This window comes from Rhynchophorus ferrugineus, unplaced genomic scaffold (assembly GCF_030347505.1).
Source record: "Rhynchophorus ferrugineus isolate W39M unplaced genomic scaffold, kcgeb_rfMv2 rfM11, whole genome shotgun sequence".
NCBI lineage: Eukaryota > Metazoa > Arthropoda > Insecta > Coleoptera > Curculionidae > Rhynchophorus > Rhynchophorus ferrugineus.
Window position 1 is genome coordinate 3,224,605 of NW_027472590.1, and position 14,951 is coordinate 3,239,555.

A 14,951-nucleotide genomic window follows, 5' to 3' on the forward strand; every position below is an offset into this window, starting at 1 on the left:
AAGTTATTTATAAAAATGAAATATATAAAACTAATAAATGTTAACATTATTATATGAAACATTGTCTTGCATTAGAAGAATATATTAATATTAACGTAGGGCGAACGATCATGAGGCCATATCCACGACAATTGTGGTAATACATGACAATATTATCAACAAATAATAAATAAACTGCCTTCACATGGGGTGCTCAATTTTATAGCTAATTACAATTATTGTTATTGCCCTAAAAGTAACCAATTTTCTTTATCTTTTTATATATTTCATCTAAAATATCTCTCTAATTGCTAATAATAATATTCTATTTCATATATACCTTTTCCACAAGCCTCAATGCTTTAAATTAATTATTTTATCGTAACCATATATCTCCAAACCACTGTAACTCCTACCAATTTCCGCACAGTTTATTTTTAACAACCTATGAGGTCTCGTCCAATAAAACAGCTAATACACGCCATAAATTTTGATATGACTAATGTTTTGAAGAATTTTGCAGACATTTGGCAACATGGCCCATCAGTACTAACCCATATTTTATTCGAATCGATAATTATATCCGGGTTTAAAACGATTTTTACATTTTTCTAATCCGCAATTTCTTCATCTCTATCCCGTTTGAATCAACTCCAATGTGTAATTTTTAAATTGCAAATAATACAATGATATTATTCAAAATATTCGACCTTGACCGTATCAGTAAATGAAAAAAAACCGCAATACTTTCTCCTAGACGCGTGAATGCTCCTTCAATCGGCTTCTGCGCCCGTACTAAAACTACCGCGTAGACGTGAAGACATTACTCGTTTTTACCTTGACGTGAAATAATAAAAACCCACTTCTTTGTAATCCAGCATCCATCCGCTTCTTTTCAACATTTCTTCGACCTACTACCGTCGTCTAGATACTTTTCCGGTACTGTATTGTTAACAGTTTTTTTTTCGGTAGGCGTCTGTATATAGGATCGAATTGCAATGCTACCGCGGTTGAATTACTTTTTTAGATAAATCAAGATTTTATTAAAATTATTGTCAAAAATTGTACTGAAAAAATTAACTGTTAACCCAAGAAATTTGTAACAAATCAGAGAAAAAACTCAAGCCAAAACTTAACACACGCAACAAAATCATATGACAGTGACACTAGATTAGATGAAGATCACTAGATCAAGAACATCAATTTTTGTTGTAAATTATTACCGATAAAAAATCATTTTCATATGTACTGTTAAAATAATTTGGAACATAAATATTTATTGCTTATATTTGCCACAATATTACTTAAAATAAAACAAATTGATACCATATAAAAATGCAGTAAGAACAAAATAATATTTAAAAAACTGATAGTGACACTTTACTCCTTCTTTCTCAAACGCTCACTGGATTTCTCCATGGAGCTTAGCCAGTCCTCTAATTCAGGAGGAGGCGTTGGACGATAGGAAACGTCTTTACCGGTAAGTTTCGCTATTATTTCAGGTACGTTCAGGCCGATGGTGGTTTGTTTACTTAAAACCACTGCCCGAACAAACCCGTCACGTAACGTGACGAATTGTTGCTCGATGTACAATGTTTTTTCGTCCCAGGTTATAATCTACAATAAAAGGAAACGGTATATCGGTGACAGCGGGTGTAATAATTCCACAACGATACCTTGGTGGTGATTTTGTACGCTTGCAACAACGTCATGGTTCTCCGGTACCTGATGTTCGACGCTGTCTGTAAAATATGTCCCTTGGCTTTGGTAATTTCGTCGTACAAGCCGGTCCTTTCGTAGAAGTGGAACCTGGCAAAATCGAGATCCCTCACGTAGCGGGCATTGTTCATTTGTCTGAAGAAAATGTCCAAATCTTGCGTGGTCACTATTCCTGTGGAATATAGTAAAATAATTATTACTCACGCAGAACATATAAGAATGGATTATATGGATAAAAATAAACGAAAAAAAAACTTTTGATACCTGCTAACAATTTTTTGTGCTCTTTAAGAACTATAAAACTAGTATTAAAATTAAAATTAAGACTTAAAAGTGTAAAATAAAAGACCTTAACGTTGTGTTTAAATAATTAAATGCAGTCTAACAACGTATGGTATGTTTCTATTTTACTATATTTTGTTTAATACATTTCGTATTTTTATTCAAAAGTAAAGTAGTGGATGTTATAAAGTATGTTTGTTAGCTTTATTGTAATTTTTAAAGATCTAGGTATTTTTATAAGCTTTAGAATTAAGTGTCAAATTAAAAAAAAAACAGTGTGGATTATATTTTCATATACTCAATGAAATAGCACAAAAAATATTTAAAATGTTTGGTACCTTAAAATTCAACTTAATAAAAAAACGTGTCTTTAATGGACTGTCATGGAATAATTCATTAACATACAATGAAATCGATTATCAGACTATATAAATGGTTTAAAAATAGGAATATTATAATTCACCTTTAAATTAAAATAACATTTCATCGAAATTCAGGTCATACGGTATAAAATACTTTTAAAAAACGGACAAATCATGAATGAAAGTTTTATCACGCTTTATCAACTTACCATAAACTTCTGTTTCTTCGTCAACTTTTTTCCTTTTATCGAACGCTTTTCCCCAACCAATGGTGAAGATTATACGCAAGAAATAGTTGACGTCAAAGAAAACATACAAAAGCAGCAAAGCTGTTATCAATAATGCGTACAGAAGGAGTAAATCCTCCATCGTGTTTATGAATCTGGACAAATATGTTAAAATGATAACCGTGAAAATAATTTTCGATGGATATTGAACGAAACTTGCTATTGAACTTGTCCACCAAACGTACCGTGTTGAAATATACGGTGGTACCGGTACCGTAGTAGTGGGAGCAATCTAGCAGTACCTTGAACTCTGAGAGGGTCATAAAACTGCATATGCTCGGCAAAGTAGTTTTTAAAAATTTTATCGTATTTCTTTTATTTGGAATAAAAAGTCATGGCAAAGTTGATTTTTTATTAAGTTAACTATATCAAAACATACTTATTGGAAATAAAAAACCAAAAATAAATAAAACACTAAAATCACTTGATAATACTTAAGTTAGTTTCTTTTCTTCTGTTTTTCATATGGGCTTCAGCTATTTTAGCAAAAGCCTCCCTGCCAATGAGTCTATAGTTGGATGCCAGAAACCTGGCTATGGTTTTATCCAGACTATCCACTCCATGAGCCAAGATACTCAAACCTAGTTCAATACCAGTACCGAAATCACATTCATCTGTTGCTATTGAAGCATTAGTCAGTACCGACTGTAACTCTGACAAAAACTTGGGCCTCTGTTCTGGCAGAGCCTTCTGAATGTTGGTTAACATTTTTGTTAGTGATTTGTTACTAACACCTAAATCACGATAACCTGTTTGGGTTCTAAAAATAGACAGACAACATAAGGTTGCATTTAAATTAATATTATGACTTACTTTCTATCATACGGTACAATGATACCGACTTTATTAAAAGATCTTGAAACGATTTTTCGATCCCTCTCCTTAATTTTTGCAGTTCTTTCTGAGAGGCTGAGTTTTAATTCTTCTGCCTTATTTTTTAGAGTGCTTTGAAATTTGCTGACGTGCATTTTTTTAAACGGATCTCCAGTCTTTTTGAAGTGATCTAAGTATATACTGGAAATAAATATATATAAAACAATGCATCATTCTTAAACAAGAATTAATACCTGACAGCGGCAAATATGTTATCCCCCACTATTTTTAAAATACCATCAGTCTTAGAACAATTACTAGCTAGGAAAACTGGTAGATCCTCAGGCGAGTCCCTGAAATATCCTATGTGAAATCCAGTTTTATCATCACCTTTTAAAATGGTTTGAAATTCAGGGGGATCATAAAAATATCTCCAATGTATCAAATAGTCAGCTTCAGATGGTTCATCAATATTATAAAATTTTCCCGCTAACACATCATACGGTCCAACCAACTGAAGTCCTACATCTTTTAGAGCATTCTCTGGTTCACTCGGACACAAACCCTTGCAAAAATCCCAGAATGCATAAAAATCCGATGGCATGTCAACAAGAAACTTTTGCTTAATAAAGTTTGCGGGGTCAAATTGTTTGGCGGTTCTTGTTTTTGGAACATCCTCATTCGAACTGGTAACTTCTTCGTTACTTTCATTTCTTTCATAACCTAAATCGCTTTTATCGGTATTTAAATCTGGATCAGCTGTTTTAGAATGGTTTTCAGGCAATTCAACATCTGCATCTTTTTTTACATCATCCCTTTTAATTCTTTTTACGTCGTTTTCTGTATCCGTTCTAATGCGTTTCTAAAATTATTCGAGCAATGTTTTCAATGTTTACGTTATATTCAATCTAGTTACCTTGGACGGTGGATGTTTATATTTCTGGTGGTGGACGGAATTTTTCTGATAACATTTGGAGCCATACTGACAAGCTATTCGAGGATCTTCGACATATTTTTGTCTTTCACTACAAAATTTTGAATCTGCCATTCTTTTGTCACCGTACTTTTAAAATCGGTTTACATAGTCTATACAACAAACACGTTGAGTAATTCGATGTTCAGGCAACCAACAATATCAGATATAATATGTTTGGCCATTGTTTAATTAAACATTTCAATTATCTAATTTTTATAACAATAAGAAAATCAAAATTAAACCTTAAAACAAATATTGAATATGACTGAAATAATTTTCCTATAGAGTATTATGCTCGATCAGCATTATTGCTTTTTCAACCATAATAATTGCGAAATGAAGAGAAATTTTTGTATAGTAATTAAATGATTTTGTTTTGGATATTTATTAGTCGATTTTAGTATGAGTGGTAAGTTTTATGATTATTGGCGAAATTCAACATTGTTTTTGTCCAGGTAACTATGTATATTTTTTAAATGTATGTTGTATTTTCTATATTCTTTAGAGTATTGAATTTATAATAATAGGATAATAGTACAATATAAAGCAACTAAAATGTGTATTGCAAATTGTGACGATTTATGACAACTTTTATTGGAATTTTATGGATATTTTTACGCGTCCTTAATGGCAATTGATATCTTAAACATTTCCCAAGCCACCATGTTTATAGCGAATAAATAAAGCCAAATTATTATTGATTCATTAATAGTATTTTGTTATAGTACAAAACGCGCAACATCTATTCATTGCTGGTTAAATCTACAATATATATTCCTTTTAATTTTCATTGAGCAAGACCTACTTGGAAATCTACGAGTTATATAAGTGACAGTTTATTACAAGTCCTAGATGATGTAGAACGAAACAATTTGTTATTATATTTACTACCATAAAATACCGTTAATTGGAAAATAGTATTACATAACATTAAGAAGAAATTAAAATGAACCTAATAATTCAAAATAAATTGTACAACTTTGACTGATCTTTGTTTTTTGTACTATATTTATTTAATTATTTTATTTAAAAGCGTCATTATAGTTAATAACATTACTAGGAAATATTGGATGTCAAGGCGGCGTAATTATAAACAAAAGTCGATATATATCTCTCTCTCTCTCTCTCTCTCTCTCTCTCGATATATATATATATATATATATATATATATATATATATATATATATATATATATATATATATATTGAGTGTTCTATTTAGATCGGTTTAAGAAGAAGATGACATTGTTACAAATGACATATGTCACGTTTTGTGCAAACATTTTGCTTAATTTAACAAATAATTAGATTATATAACATCTTCTCACCAATATATTTATATTTCCTTATTAAATAAGTAAAATATTTTATGTCCTTTTATATAATTTTACGAGTCAAAACTTAATAGTTCTGTTCAACTCAGTCTCACGTCTATTATATATATGACATAAAATGTCAATACATGTAACAGAGAGTATTCATACTATTGGTTTTTCTATTAAAATATTGTAATGTTGTTTCAACATATTTTTAAAGATGAAAATATTGTCTAGCATCTTTCAAACAAATATATAAATACATGGAATTTTTTATTCAACATTGAATAAAAACATTGGAAAGACTTAAAGTTATAATAGATTTTTTAATTTTGACGCTTGTCAGTTATATTTAGGTTAGGTTACAGTAAATTGGATCTACTTGTTATCGCTGGTTTTAATATAAGTAGGTAATTGCTTTTACAGTTATTTTTTGACACGAAAATATTGGTAACGGGTTTGGAAATATATAAACAAATATACAAAGTAATGAATTCCCAATGGTACGTAAATAATCAAAAGAATTTTCGTTGTCAGTGTCAATTTTTCAGTTATATGGAGGTTTGCATTTTTTTTGGAAAAGTATGCAGCTTATGCTTTTCATTATGTGTCATTTTTATTATTTTTGACACTTGTCATATGTCAGTTATATGTAGGTTAGGTCCAATTTATTTGATATTTCTAAGATATTTTTATTTTTACGTTTCTGAAAACGCGAAAATATTGTTTCATGATTTTGCATTTTATAAATAACCTTTTATAAACAATAAATTAAAGAGGTCGCATCAAAAATACTGTCGGATGTTTCCATTTGACACTTACAATTATTTTTAGGTTAGGCTATAAAGACAATGTGTCAAAAGTAATTTTTTTGAGCCAGATTTTATAGATTAAATTGTACAGCTAAAAATAATCTGATAATCCATCAAATATTTATAACAATCGATTCGTTCGAATGTTAGTAATGACCGGATTGAAGCAAAATTTGTGGTTAAAATTATGTTAATTTTTTAACTGAAGATTTTAAATAGAAATGATAGAGGCCTTTGGTATTTATTAGAGTAATTTATAAAATATTATAAGGACTTTGATCCTTGCGTCTTTTTCTGATGATCAGGTAAATCACATCTGATCACCATCACTAAAGCTGATTACCATGGTTGTCCAACCAACGATGTCCCAACGTGAACGAAGAAACAAATGCGAAGCACGCGCCTAACTTGATAGAGACCACAGGCCAACTTGATCGTTAGTTTTTTTTTCGAACGACCACCAATAAAAACGACAATTTGTTGCAGAACGCCAACTGTTACAGCGGGGATCTGAACGCGAATATGACAGAGTATACGAGCGCTGAACATGATTGAAGCTTGTTCGTTGATGCTGGCCATCGTCGGCCCAATACTCATCACTTATTTTCTGGTGGAGCTCAACTATCTCCTGCGATCGTTGGTGTACTATATCAGTGCGAATTTCTTCAAGAAACGAACGTTTATTCTGGACGAAACAACAGTCACAGGTCAGACATTAATTATTATTATTTGTTAGTTATAAATAGTTGAAAAACTCGGAGCCTACTATGATAATACTAATCGATATTTGTCTCAAGCAATAAAAATGTAAACAATACATGTGGTGTTGTAGAATTTATGCAGGTCTTGTTTGTTTATTTATTACTTGGAATCGTATTAAACAAAAGCAGGGAGGACTTAGCCTTTATATTTATTCATGCCGTTATTGAATCATAAATAGCATCAGCGCCATTCGATTTCCACCGATCTAGATGGGTTGGGGTCAGTCTGTGATGAAATTTTCGAACGAATCAATTGTATAAAAAAAGTCATTAGAGTGCGAATCATGTAAAGTCAATTAGTGGGTGGGCGAGCATTCATCGTTTGGTATTCTGTGTTGGTTTTGGATGGACGAACTACTTATTCGAATCGTTATTGACCAAATAAACACATTAAATTGCACTGTAAGATCTATTTTAATTAATACTTCCACTGCGAATCAAAGTGCTTGTTATAACCTTTGTATTTAACAAAATTATTTGTTTTTAATTATTTTTCGAACTAATAGTATCGATTTTCCCAAGGTATCTGCTTGTCCACTGATGTCGACTATCTGTTGAATCATATGAACAATGCCCGTTATATTAGGGAACTGGATTTCGCCAAATTAGATTTCTATGAACGTACTATGTTCCACAAAACTGTCACTTCAAAGGGCGGTGCTATATTTGTTGCTGCCACAACGATAAGATATAGGAAATTCATCAAAATATTTAGTAGATATAAACTGAGCACCAAGGTAATTAATTATAGACGAGATGACAGAGGTAGTGACGAGCTGATATTGAAATATTTCGCAGATAATCTACTGGGACAGCCAGCACATCTATATCGAACACAAATTCCTCTCCATGGATAAATTCGTGAATGCCATCGCCATATCCAAAGTCAGACTGATGAACTGTGATACCGAAGAAGTGATGCAGGTTCTGCTACAGCATTCGCCGAAGAATCTCGACGTGGAGGCAGGTCGTCGTGTCAAGCCACCCATTCCCGTTGAATTGGTGAAATGGAACGAATATAACCAGGTATCCAGTCAGAAACTGAGAAGTGAGAACACTAGCGGCTATGTTCAAGTAGTTTAAGTGGCCATCGCTACTTTATTACAGCGTAAATGTACAAATTTTCTTGTTCTAGTATATATACATAAATATTTATTTATTTCAAAGTGTTTTATTTATTTAAATGATGGTTTTAACCTACCGGGTGTGGTTTAGTCACTTTTGAATTCTCAAGATAGTAATTAAAAATATTCTAGCGGGAAATACAACTACATTATTTTTGAAATAAAATAAATTAAGTAAATACAGCATTCTGTATGCAGCTAACTCATGTTTTGCTAAATGTCTAACCAGATAATCGTATATTTTCATATTTGAAAACAAAAGAGTGCAAATAACAAAAGAAAAGATATATGGTAATTTTTAAGGCCTTTGATATTAGTATATATAGATGTATGTATATATATATATATATATATATATATATATATATATATATATATATATATATATTTGTGTTGTACGGAGGCAACAACACAACTATACGGAAGCGGTATTTTTGCATATAAAGATTTTTCCACAAAATATTAATATTCAATATGCAAAATCAATGTTGAGTAACCTTCATTGAAAATCTAGTCATCTTCCAAAAGTGTAGGGCGATATCGCTTTTTCAAGTGTTTTTATTGCAAGTGGATCTAACAGTTTACCACTAAGAATAAGTTTTGAAATATTTATATAAAATCTTCTTCTTTTCGTCTTTTAATCGTTATGAAAATAAAAACATTTTCATATACATTTATTTATTTAAATTTTGTTTTTAATAGACTATTAAAATTAATTATGTAAAATTAATTTTGAGTAACCTTTGAAATATGTTTGAAGCTGTGCTATAAAAAAAATTTATTTAAATGATGTTTTTTAAAATATGGAAGCTCGATGAGGCGTAGGAGTTTGTGAAAATGCTAAAGTAATTAATATTTTATATCAATACTAATTTATTAAAATTATTTAATTCCCATTTAACTTTTTAGGTTTTTTCAATTAATATATATTTTCCTTTTACCAACTATGGGTTTATCTGGACTGGCCCTACTGTTTAACGTGGGGTTCGAACCATGCTCGGCATTAGGCCTACCGACTGGCGAGTAACCAACTTAGAAATCAATCATCCCAGAATGCATCTGGTCTTATCCAGCCTGAACAATCACAAACATAAGTTTACGACCATGACCTAGCAGGATTCGAACCCGCGACTACCGCAACAGTAGGTGGACCGTCCTGTCGATTTTACCACTGCGCCACCAAGACGGCACTTTGGTTATTTATCAATAAAGAAATTAAGACAAAAAATAATTAATATAATCTATTTTAAAATAATAAAGTACAATAGTTAATTACGTGAATAGATTATATATTTTGAAATTTGCAAGAGGGAAGAACAGACTTAACAAAAACAGTAACTATTCACAATCAAACGTTCCAAATCTCTATACTACATCAAACAAGGAAAATAATAATAAGCTTTAAAAATTCAACCTTCATCAACAAATCTAGTAGTCCTTGAAATATTTTCCCTATTAAAAAAAAAGAAATAATTCAGTCATTCTTCTTTCTTGTTAAAAATATTTATTGTTTGATGTTAATTAGTTACACCATGGGTTATCCGTCTTCCTGTATGGTGTTAGCGGGAGATCGTACATGAACGGGAAAAGTTGTTTATTCTTCCTGGCGGGTGAATCCTGAATCTCGAAATACTCCTCGTCGAAAAACTGCGGCAGGAACATCACCCCCATCTCGTAGGATCTGATGTAGCTTCCTCCGTCCTTCTGTATGTTGTTGCCCCAGGCTGACTTGGACAGGTTGGCGCTGGTCAGGAGGAAGTAGGCCAGTTTGGATAAATCCGGCGACACTCTACAGTACGACTTAATGTGGGGCATGGCTCTCGTGCGATTCTTAGTATTAGCGACCCACTGACTGCAAATCAAATAAACGTTTTTATTTATGACGATTTCACTACTCGCTGTGACCTTACTGCATGTAGTTTTGCAACCATTTTTGCTTGTCATTTGTGGCCTTTGAGTATGGAAGACAACCGCCACTCTTCAGGCCAAAATAACCATTAGCCACATTGTCAACGCTAGGGTAGACGATACTGATGGTGGCTTGTGAGTTTGATGGTAAGGGACTTTGTTTGTGACTAGCCAAACTCCTTAATAAATTGCCTCTCAACCAGTCTGCAGGTGTCTTCCCCATAGAACCTAATACATTTCATTTAAATCTCTAAATAACTCATTATGACTCAAAAAGAGAAACAAACTTACCTATACTGGAAGCTTGTGCCATTATACCCCAAGACAACGGCCCTTCACTGTTTGGTGTCATTTTTTTTGGTAAATTACAATACTTTGATAATAAACTTGCTACTCTATGAAGATGATTTCCGTTAGAGTTCGGATAATATTTCCCCGGTGCCGAATAGACTAAGGCAACTTTTACTTGACTAAAATCAGCATTCTTAACGTACTCAATCCACTCCTTTAAAATACCAAGATTGTAAGTTTGGAGATATTTCAGGAAATGTTCCTTAAATCCTGTGGGTGATTCTCCATCTTTTTCTGTTGATCCTTCTGGCAGTTTTGGACATACTGGGCTCACCCATAAACTAAACATTTCGATGAAGAACATACACACCTAAGTTTTTTATATTACCCTTGATTATAGTGATTCCAGTCCTCATAGTATAGGTTCGCTGTAGATATGACAATCCGAACAGAGTTATCCTCATATACATAAACACCTACCTTGCTGAAATGTTGTGTTATAAAACTGAATGAAAATGTGTTAGTTACTTACGAATGATGGCAGCCAAATGGATCTTTCATCTTCACAAAATGATACTTAACATTAGGACAAAATCTATTCATAAATTCAACCATATCAGGCCAGTCGTCACCATATAAAATAGTTAAAGGCTTCTCACTTAAAAATAAGAATAAACATGACAATATTACTTCATTACATCAATGTAACTTACTGTAAATTTCTTGCTTTGTATTGTTTTAATAACCAATCAATATCTATCATAAAATTAATCTGTAAGGAACACTTTAATTTACCTAAACTAGGGCATAGTAAATCTAAAAATGGATTTACTTTATTTAGTTTACAATCAATCAATCTATCATTACCGGTGAATGTTACAGCATTCTGTTCCTTAGAAGTATCTGGGCTTTTTGGTATAGTGGTAAAAAATAAGTTATATGGACTATTAGCTTTTAATCTGTCTAACATCGTCCCCGGAGAAGATTCTTCAATTAAATCCAAGTTTTCTGATGTGCTAGCATTATATATTGTTGTTTTTCCTTTCATTGATACTTTACTACTACTTGGTTCACCTTTTAAGTGATTATTCTCTACAGGCTTATTCTCAATAGTGAACGAAATATGTAATTCTTTTTTGACTTTTAAAATTCCTTTCAGTATTTCCAATTGATCCAAATAAACTTCTTGAGGTTGTGGCATATCATCTGGTATTTCAACAGAGTCACCCATTTGTAATAAATTGTACACTGAAAGACAGAAATAAGATTTAAAACATGTCTTTAAAAACTGTTTTGTTCATTTTTATGAAACTCACAGAATTCATGTTCAAACTCTTTGAAGTGATGTGGATTTTTCCGATAACATCTCTCTTTATGTGGACATTCTTCTCGTTTCGGTTTTTTCCCTTTATCTTTATCTAAAATTTATAGTGTGATTGGTTCCTTTTAATAAGAAAGTTATATTACCTAAATCGATAGTTTTTCTCTTTGGGAGTTTATCCATATTTTTTAGATTAAAAAATAATTATAAAAAATACAATCACAATATTGGTTTAAATATATTTTGTGTTTTCAGAACAATATTACACCGTTATCATTCAAAATATTTTTTTAATGCATTTATTTGACACACGATTTGACATTAACTTTTTTAGGTTTATGGTGATTTTATATTGTGACTGAAAAGATACGTACTGTTTTGTTGTGTTTTAGCCAATAAATAATTAAATTATTTGATATAGTTTGAATCTAAAAAATAAGGAAACTGATCTGGCGTTTGTATTTTATAAAAACTATTATTACAAATAAGCAATTTTACGTACAACTCGATAGATGTCACTAGTAGAGAATAAAACAATTTCTATTTCCTAGTTAAAAAAGCGTTAAGGACCGGTTCTGTTTTGTAAATAAATGTAATTGGAACAAATTAATTTTTAAAATAAAGAGTTTATCTCACTCATGTTACTAAAATAATTTTGTTAAGTGTCATTTTTCTGAAACGAATTAAAATAATAAATGTTCTATGATGGAAAAAACTGCTCTGGTCTTCCACGAAATAATATCTTTTCCATTTTGCTCGTGACAGCTCTACTGAATCGTCGTTTTTGTTCTCGGATCGTTTTGTCTTAGTGAGAGGGCTTAAGTTATTTTAGAGTTAGCACAGACTATAATAAACGCTTTTCATTGAATTAAAATCATGAGAATTTTGAATAAAACTGATAACAGATACTATGAGAACGTTCTGTATTGTTATGTGTATGTTTGATGTCATAAAATTTGTTTATAATACATTCTTGTTGTTTTGTAATAGTACATGATTATTAATTAAGTGATTTGGTTCTGTTAAGTATTCGAATGAACGTATAAAATGTCTTAATTTATAATTTGTTTGGATTAAAGAGGTTACCTGATACATATATCGGTTCGTCTGACATTTGCAAGTGGACTATGTCCGGATATATCTTGCTCGTTCAATGGCAAGCGTCTGCGTCCTGGTTCCTGCAAAATTTCGGATCCTCCAGTGCCGATCTAGCCGTCGCGACGCTTTACCGCAACCGCCGCTCTATTGGAAACAAATTACGGACAAGGTCGAGCACGGCACAGTTAATTCTAGTACCACCGCAGGAATCGACGTTTTTACCACCCGTTCCACAGTCCGTAACCGAAACAAGACGTTCCGGGGAAATGTAAGTTGAATGTATGTCGTTTGATAGTGAGTCCCGGTCCTCCTATCGTCACTTATCGCTCATCGGAGATAATCGAGAACGAGAAATAACACACGTAGGCTAGGATTATCTCCCTGTTGCATGTTTCGTACCTAGCAATGCCAACTAGATCGCGAAACGGCTAATTTTAGATTCAGAATATGATGAAATTAAATATTTATTTGACCGTGTACGATGATATATGAACTTGATTTTCTTTTTCTCCCGTCTGTTCATCGTTTTGTATATACATTGTAACACTTGGATCTCATTAGTCTGACATGTAAAAAGCGTGAATCTTTCCGAACTTGATTTTCGGTTAGTCAGTGATGCTGGGGCAGTATATCGCAACGTGGCGAGTTTGATTGTTGGGTTTTTATATTTATACAGTAATAATTTCGTTCTTTGGTAGTTTAAAAATAGATTAATTCATTAAATAAAACCTGGAAACTTGGAAAATAATTACTGGAAGTGTACTAACTAAAATCAGAGCTACAATTATCTGTTTTTGTTGATAATATAGTTAATTATACATTATTGGGAAGCACATGACTTCAATTAATGGTATTCAACCAAAAGCTTTTGATTGTAGTGCTTGGTTCTGTAATTAACTTTTAAATATTTTTTACTCTGTTGTTAATAATCTTAATAATTTAATTAATATGTAATGCTGAAGATTATTGAATAACTACAACGCACAATAATAATTAGAGTAAATCTTGGACATATGTTGAAAATAGAATATTTTTTTTATCAGATAATGAAGCAGGAAAACCTTAACAGTCGAACTAATTATTTAACAGAAATCGCAATTAATGTATAAACCTAATTTTTAGAACTAAACTTATTTGTCGTTCCATTTAATTTCTTTTGTTTTAAATTTTATTTAGTAGCTAAAATAAATGTATTGCTGGTTTGCTTTAATAGTTTTTTCCTTAAAGTCTAAATAATATAATATTATTCTTTTGTTAAAAGTCAGGTATTTTTTATTGGTATGGGGATTCTTTATTTAACAGATACGTAAATCTGTCATTGATGTCAAAAGAGACCCAAAGAATTCTTGTAATAAATATATAATCAGCTTCAAACTTCAAAAATAAAAACAAAAAAAAATATTATGTCAATTTACTGTCAATAGTGACAGTGACAGTGACAGTGACAATCAGAGAATTTTAAGCGAAGAAGAGCTAACTAAAATCATTCAATGTCAACATTCTTCATAGTATTATATTAAATAAAAAAATAACTATTGAAATTTAACAGATGCGTAAATATGTCATTGACGTTAGAGGAGGTCGAAAAAAATCTTGATAAAGTATATATTTAGCTTTAAACTTCAAAAATTTATTATTTCAGTTATCTGTCAACAGTGACAGTGACAATAATATAATTTTAAGCGAAGAAGAGTTAATTTAAACATAATTTAGTGTGATATCGTTCATACTGTTCGATAATTAATCATAATTTATGAGATCAGAAATCCAGTGTAAACAATCTAGATCACAAAGATGCCAACTTTTATAGAAAGAAGAAAACTATAAAAATATGGTGTTCGTTGATTGGCGTATGTCAGAACAAGGAATTACCTATAATGATAATTCATTGTCACTGTAAATA

At 31.4% G+C, this 14,951-nt stretch overlaps 4 protein-coding genes across 5 annotated transcripts; 1 reads left to right on the forward strand and 3 right to left on the reverse strand.

Annotated features, from left to right (window-relative positions):
• Positions 1-1,236: 1,236 nt before the first annotated feature.
• Positions 1,237-2,825, reverse strand: LOC143205093 (protein THEM6). The gene is made up of 3 exons (XM_076418169.1): positions 2,552-2,825; positions 1,656-1,870; positions 1,237-1,596 (listed from the first exon to the last, which is right to left on the reverse strand). Exons 1-3 carry the CDS (start codon positions 2,709-2,711, stop codon positions 1,360-1,362), a joined length of 612 nt encoding a protein of 203 aa, XP_076274284.1. The 5' UTR covers positions 2,712-2,825; the 3' UTR covers positions 1,237-1,359.
• Positions 2,826-2,967: 142 nt separating this feature from the next.
• Hpf1 (Histone PARylation factor 1) lies at positions 2,968-4,519 on the reverse strand. The gene is made up of 4 exons (XM_076418131.1): positions 4,359-4,519; positions 3,697-4,304; positions 3,443-3,643; positions 2,968-3,389 (listed from the first exon to the last, which is right to left on the reverse strand). Exons 1-4 carry the CDS (start codon positions 4,488-4,490, stop codon positions 3,050-3,052), a joined length of 1,281 nt encoding a protein of 426 aa, XP_076274246.1. The 5' UTR covers positions 4,491-4,519; the 3' UTR covers positions 2,968-3,049.
• A 224-nt stretch (positions 4,520-4,743) lies between these two features.
• On the forward strand, positions 4,744-8,472 carry LOC143205084 (protein THEM6). Its single transcript, XM_076418155.1, has 4 exons — positions 4,744-4,873; positions 7,032-7,252; positions 7,829-8,043; positions 8,105-8,472. The coding sequence occupies exons 2-4, from the start codon at positions 7,093-7,095 to the stop codon at positions 8,387-8,389; spliced, it is 660 nt and encodes a 219-aa protein (XP_076274270.1). The 5' UTR covers positions 4,744-4,873; positions 7,032-7,092; the 3' UTR covers positions 8,390-8,472.
• Positions 8,473-9,656: 1,184 nt separating this feature from the next.
• gkt (tyrosyl-DNA phosphodiesterase glaikit) lies at positions 9,657-13,351 on the reverse strand. Of its 2 annotated transcripts, none has more exons than XM_076418098.1 (9): positions 13,037-13,351; positions 11,946-12,047; positions 11,497-11,877; positions 11,343-11,445; positions 11,162-11,287; positions 11,018-11,113; positions 10,630-10,970; positions 10,341-10,566; positions 9,657-10,282 (listed from the first exon to the last, which is right to left on the reverse strand). In XM_076418098.1, the coding sequence occupies exons 1-9, from the start codon at positions 13,062-13,064 to the stop codon at positions 9,952-9,954; spliced, it is 1,734 nt and encodes a 577-aa protein (XP_076274213.1). In that variant the 5' UTR covers positions 13,065-13,351; the 3' UTR covers positions 9,657-9,951. The 2 variants fall into 2 exon arrangements, with proteins under 2 accessions (XP_076274213.1, XP_076274212.1); XM_076418097.1 differs by lacking the exon at positions 13,037-13,351 and adding an exon at positions 12,097-12,378.
• Between the last annotated feature and the right edge of the window lie 1,600 nt (positions 13,352-14,951).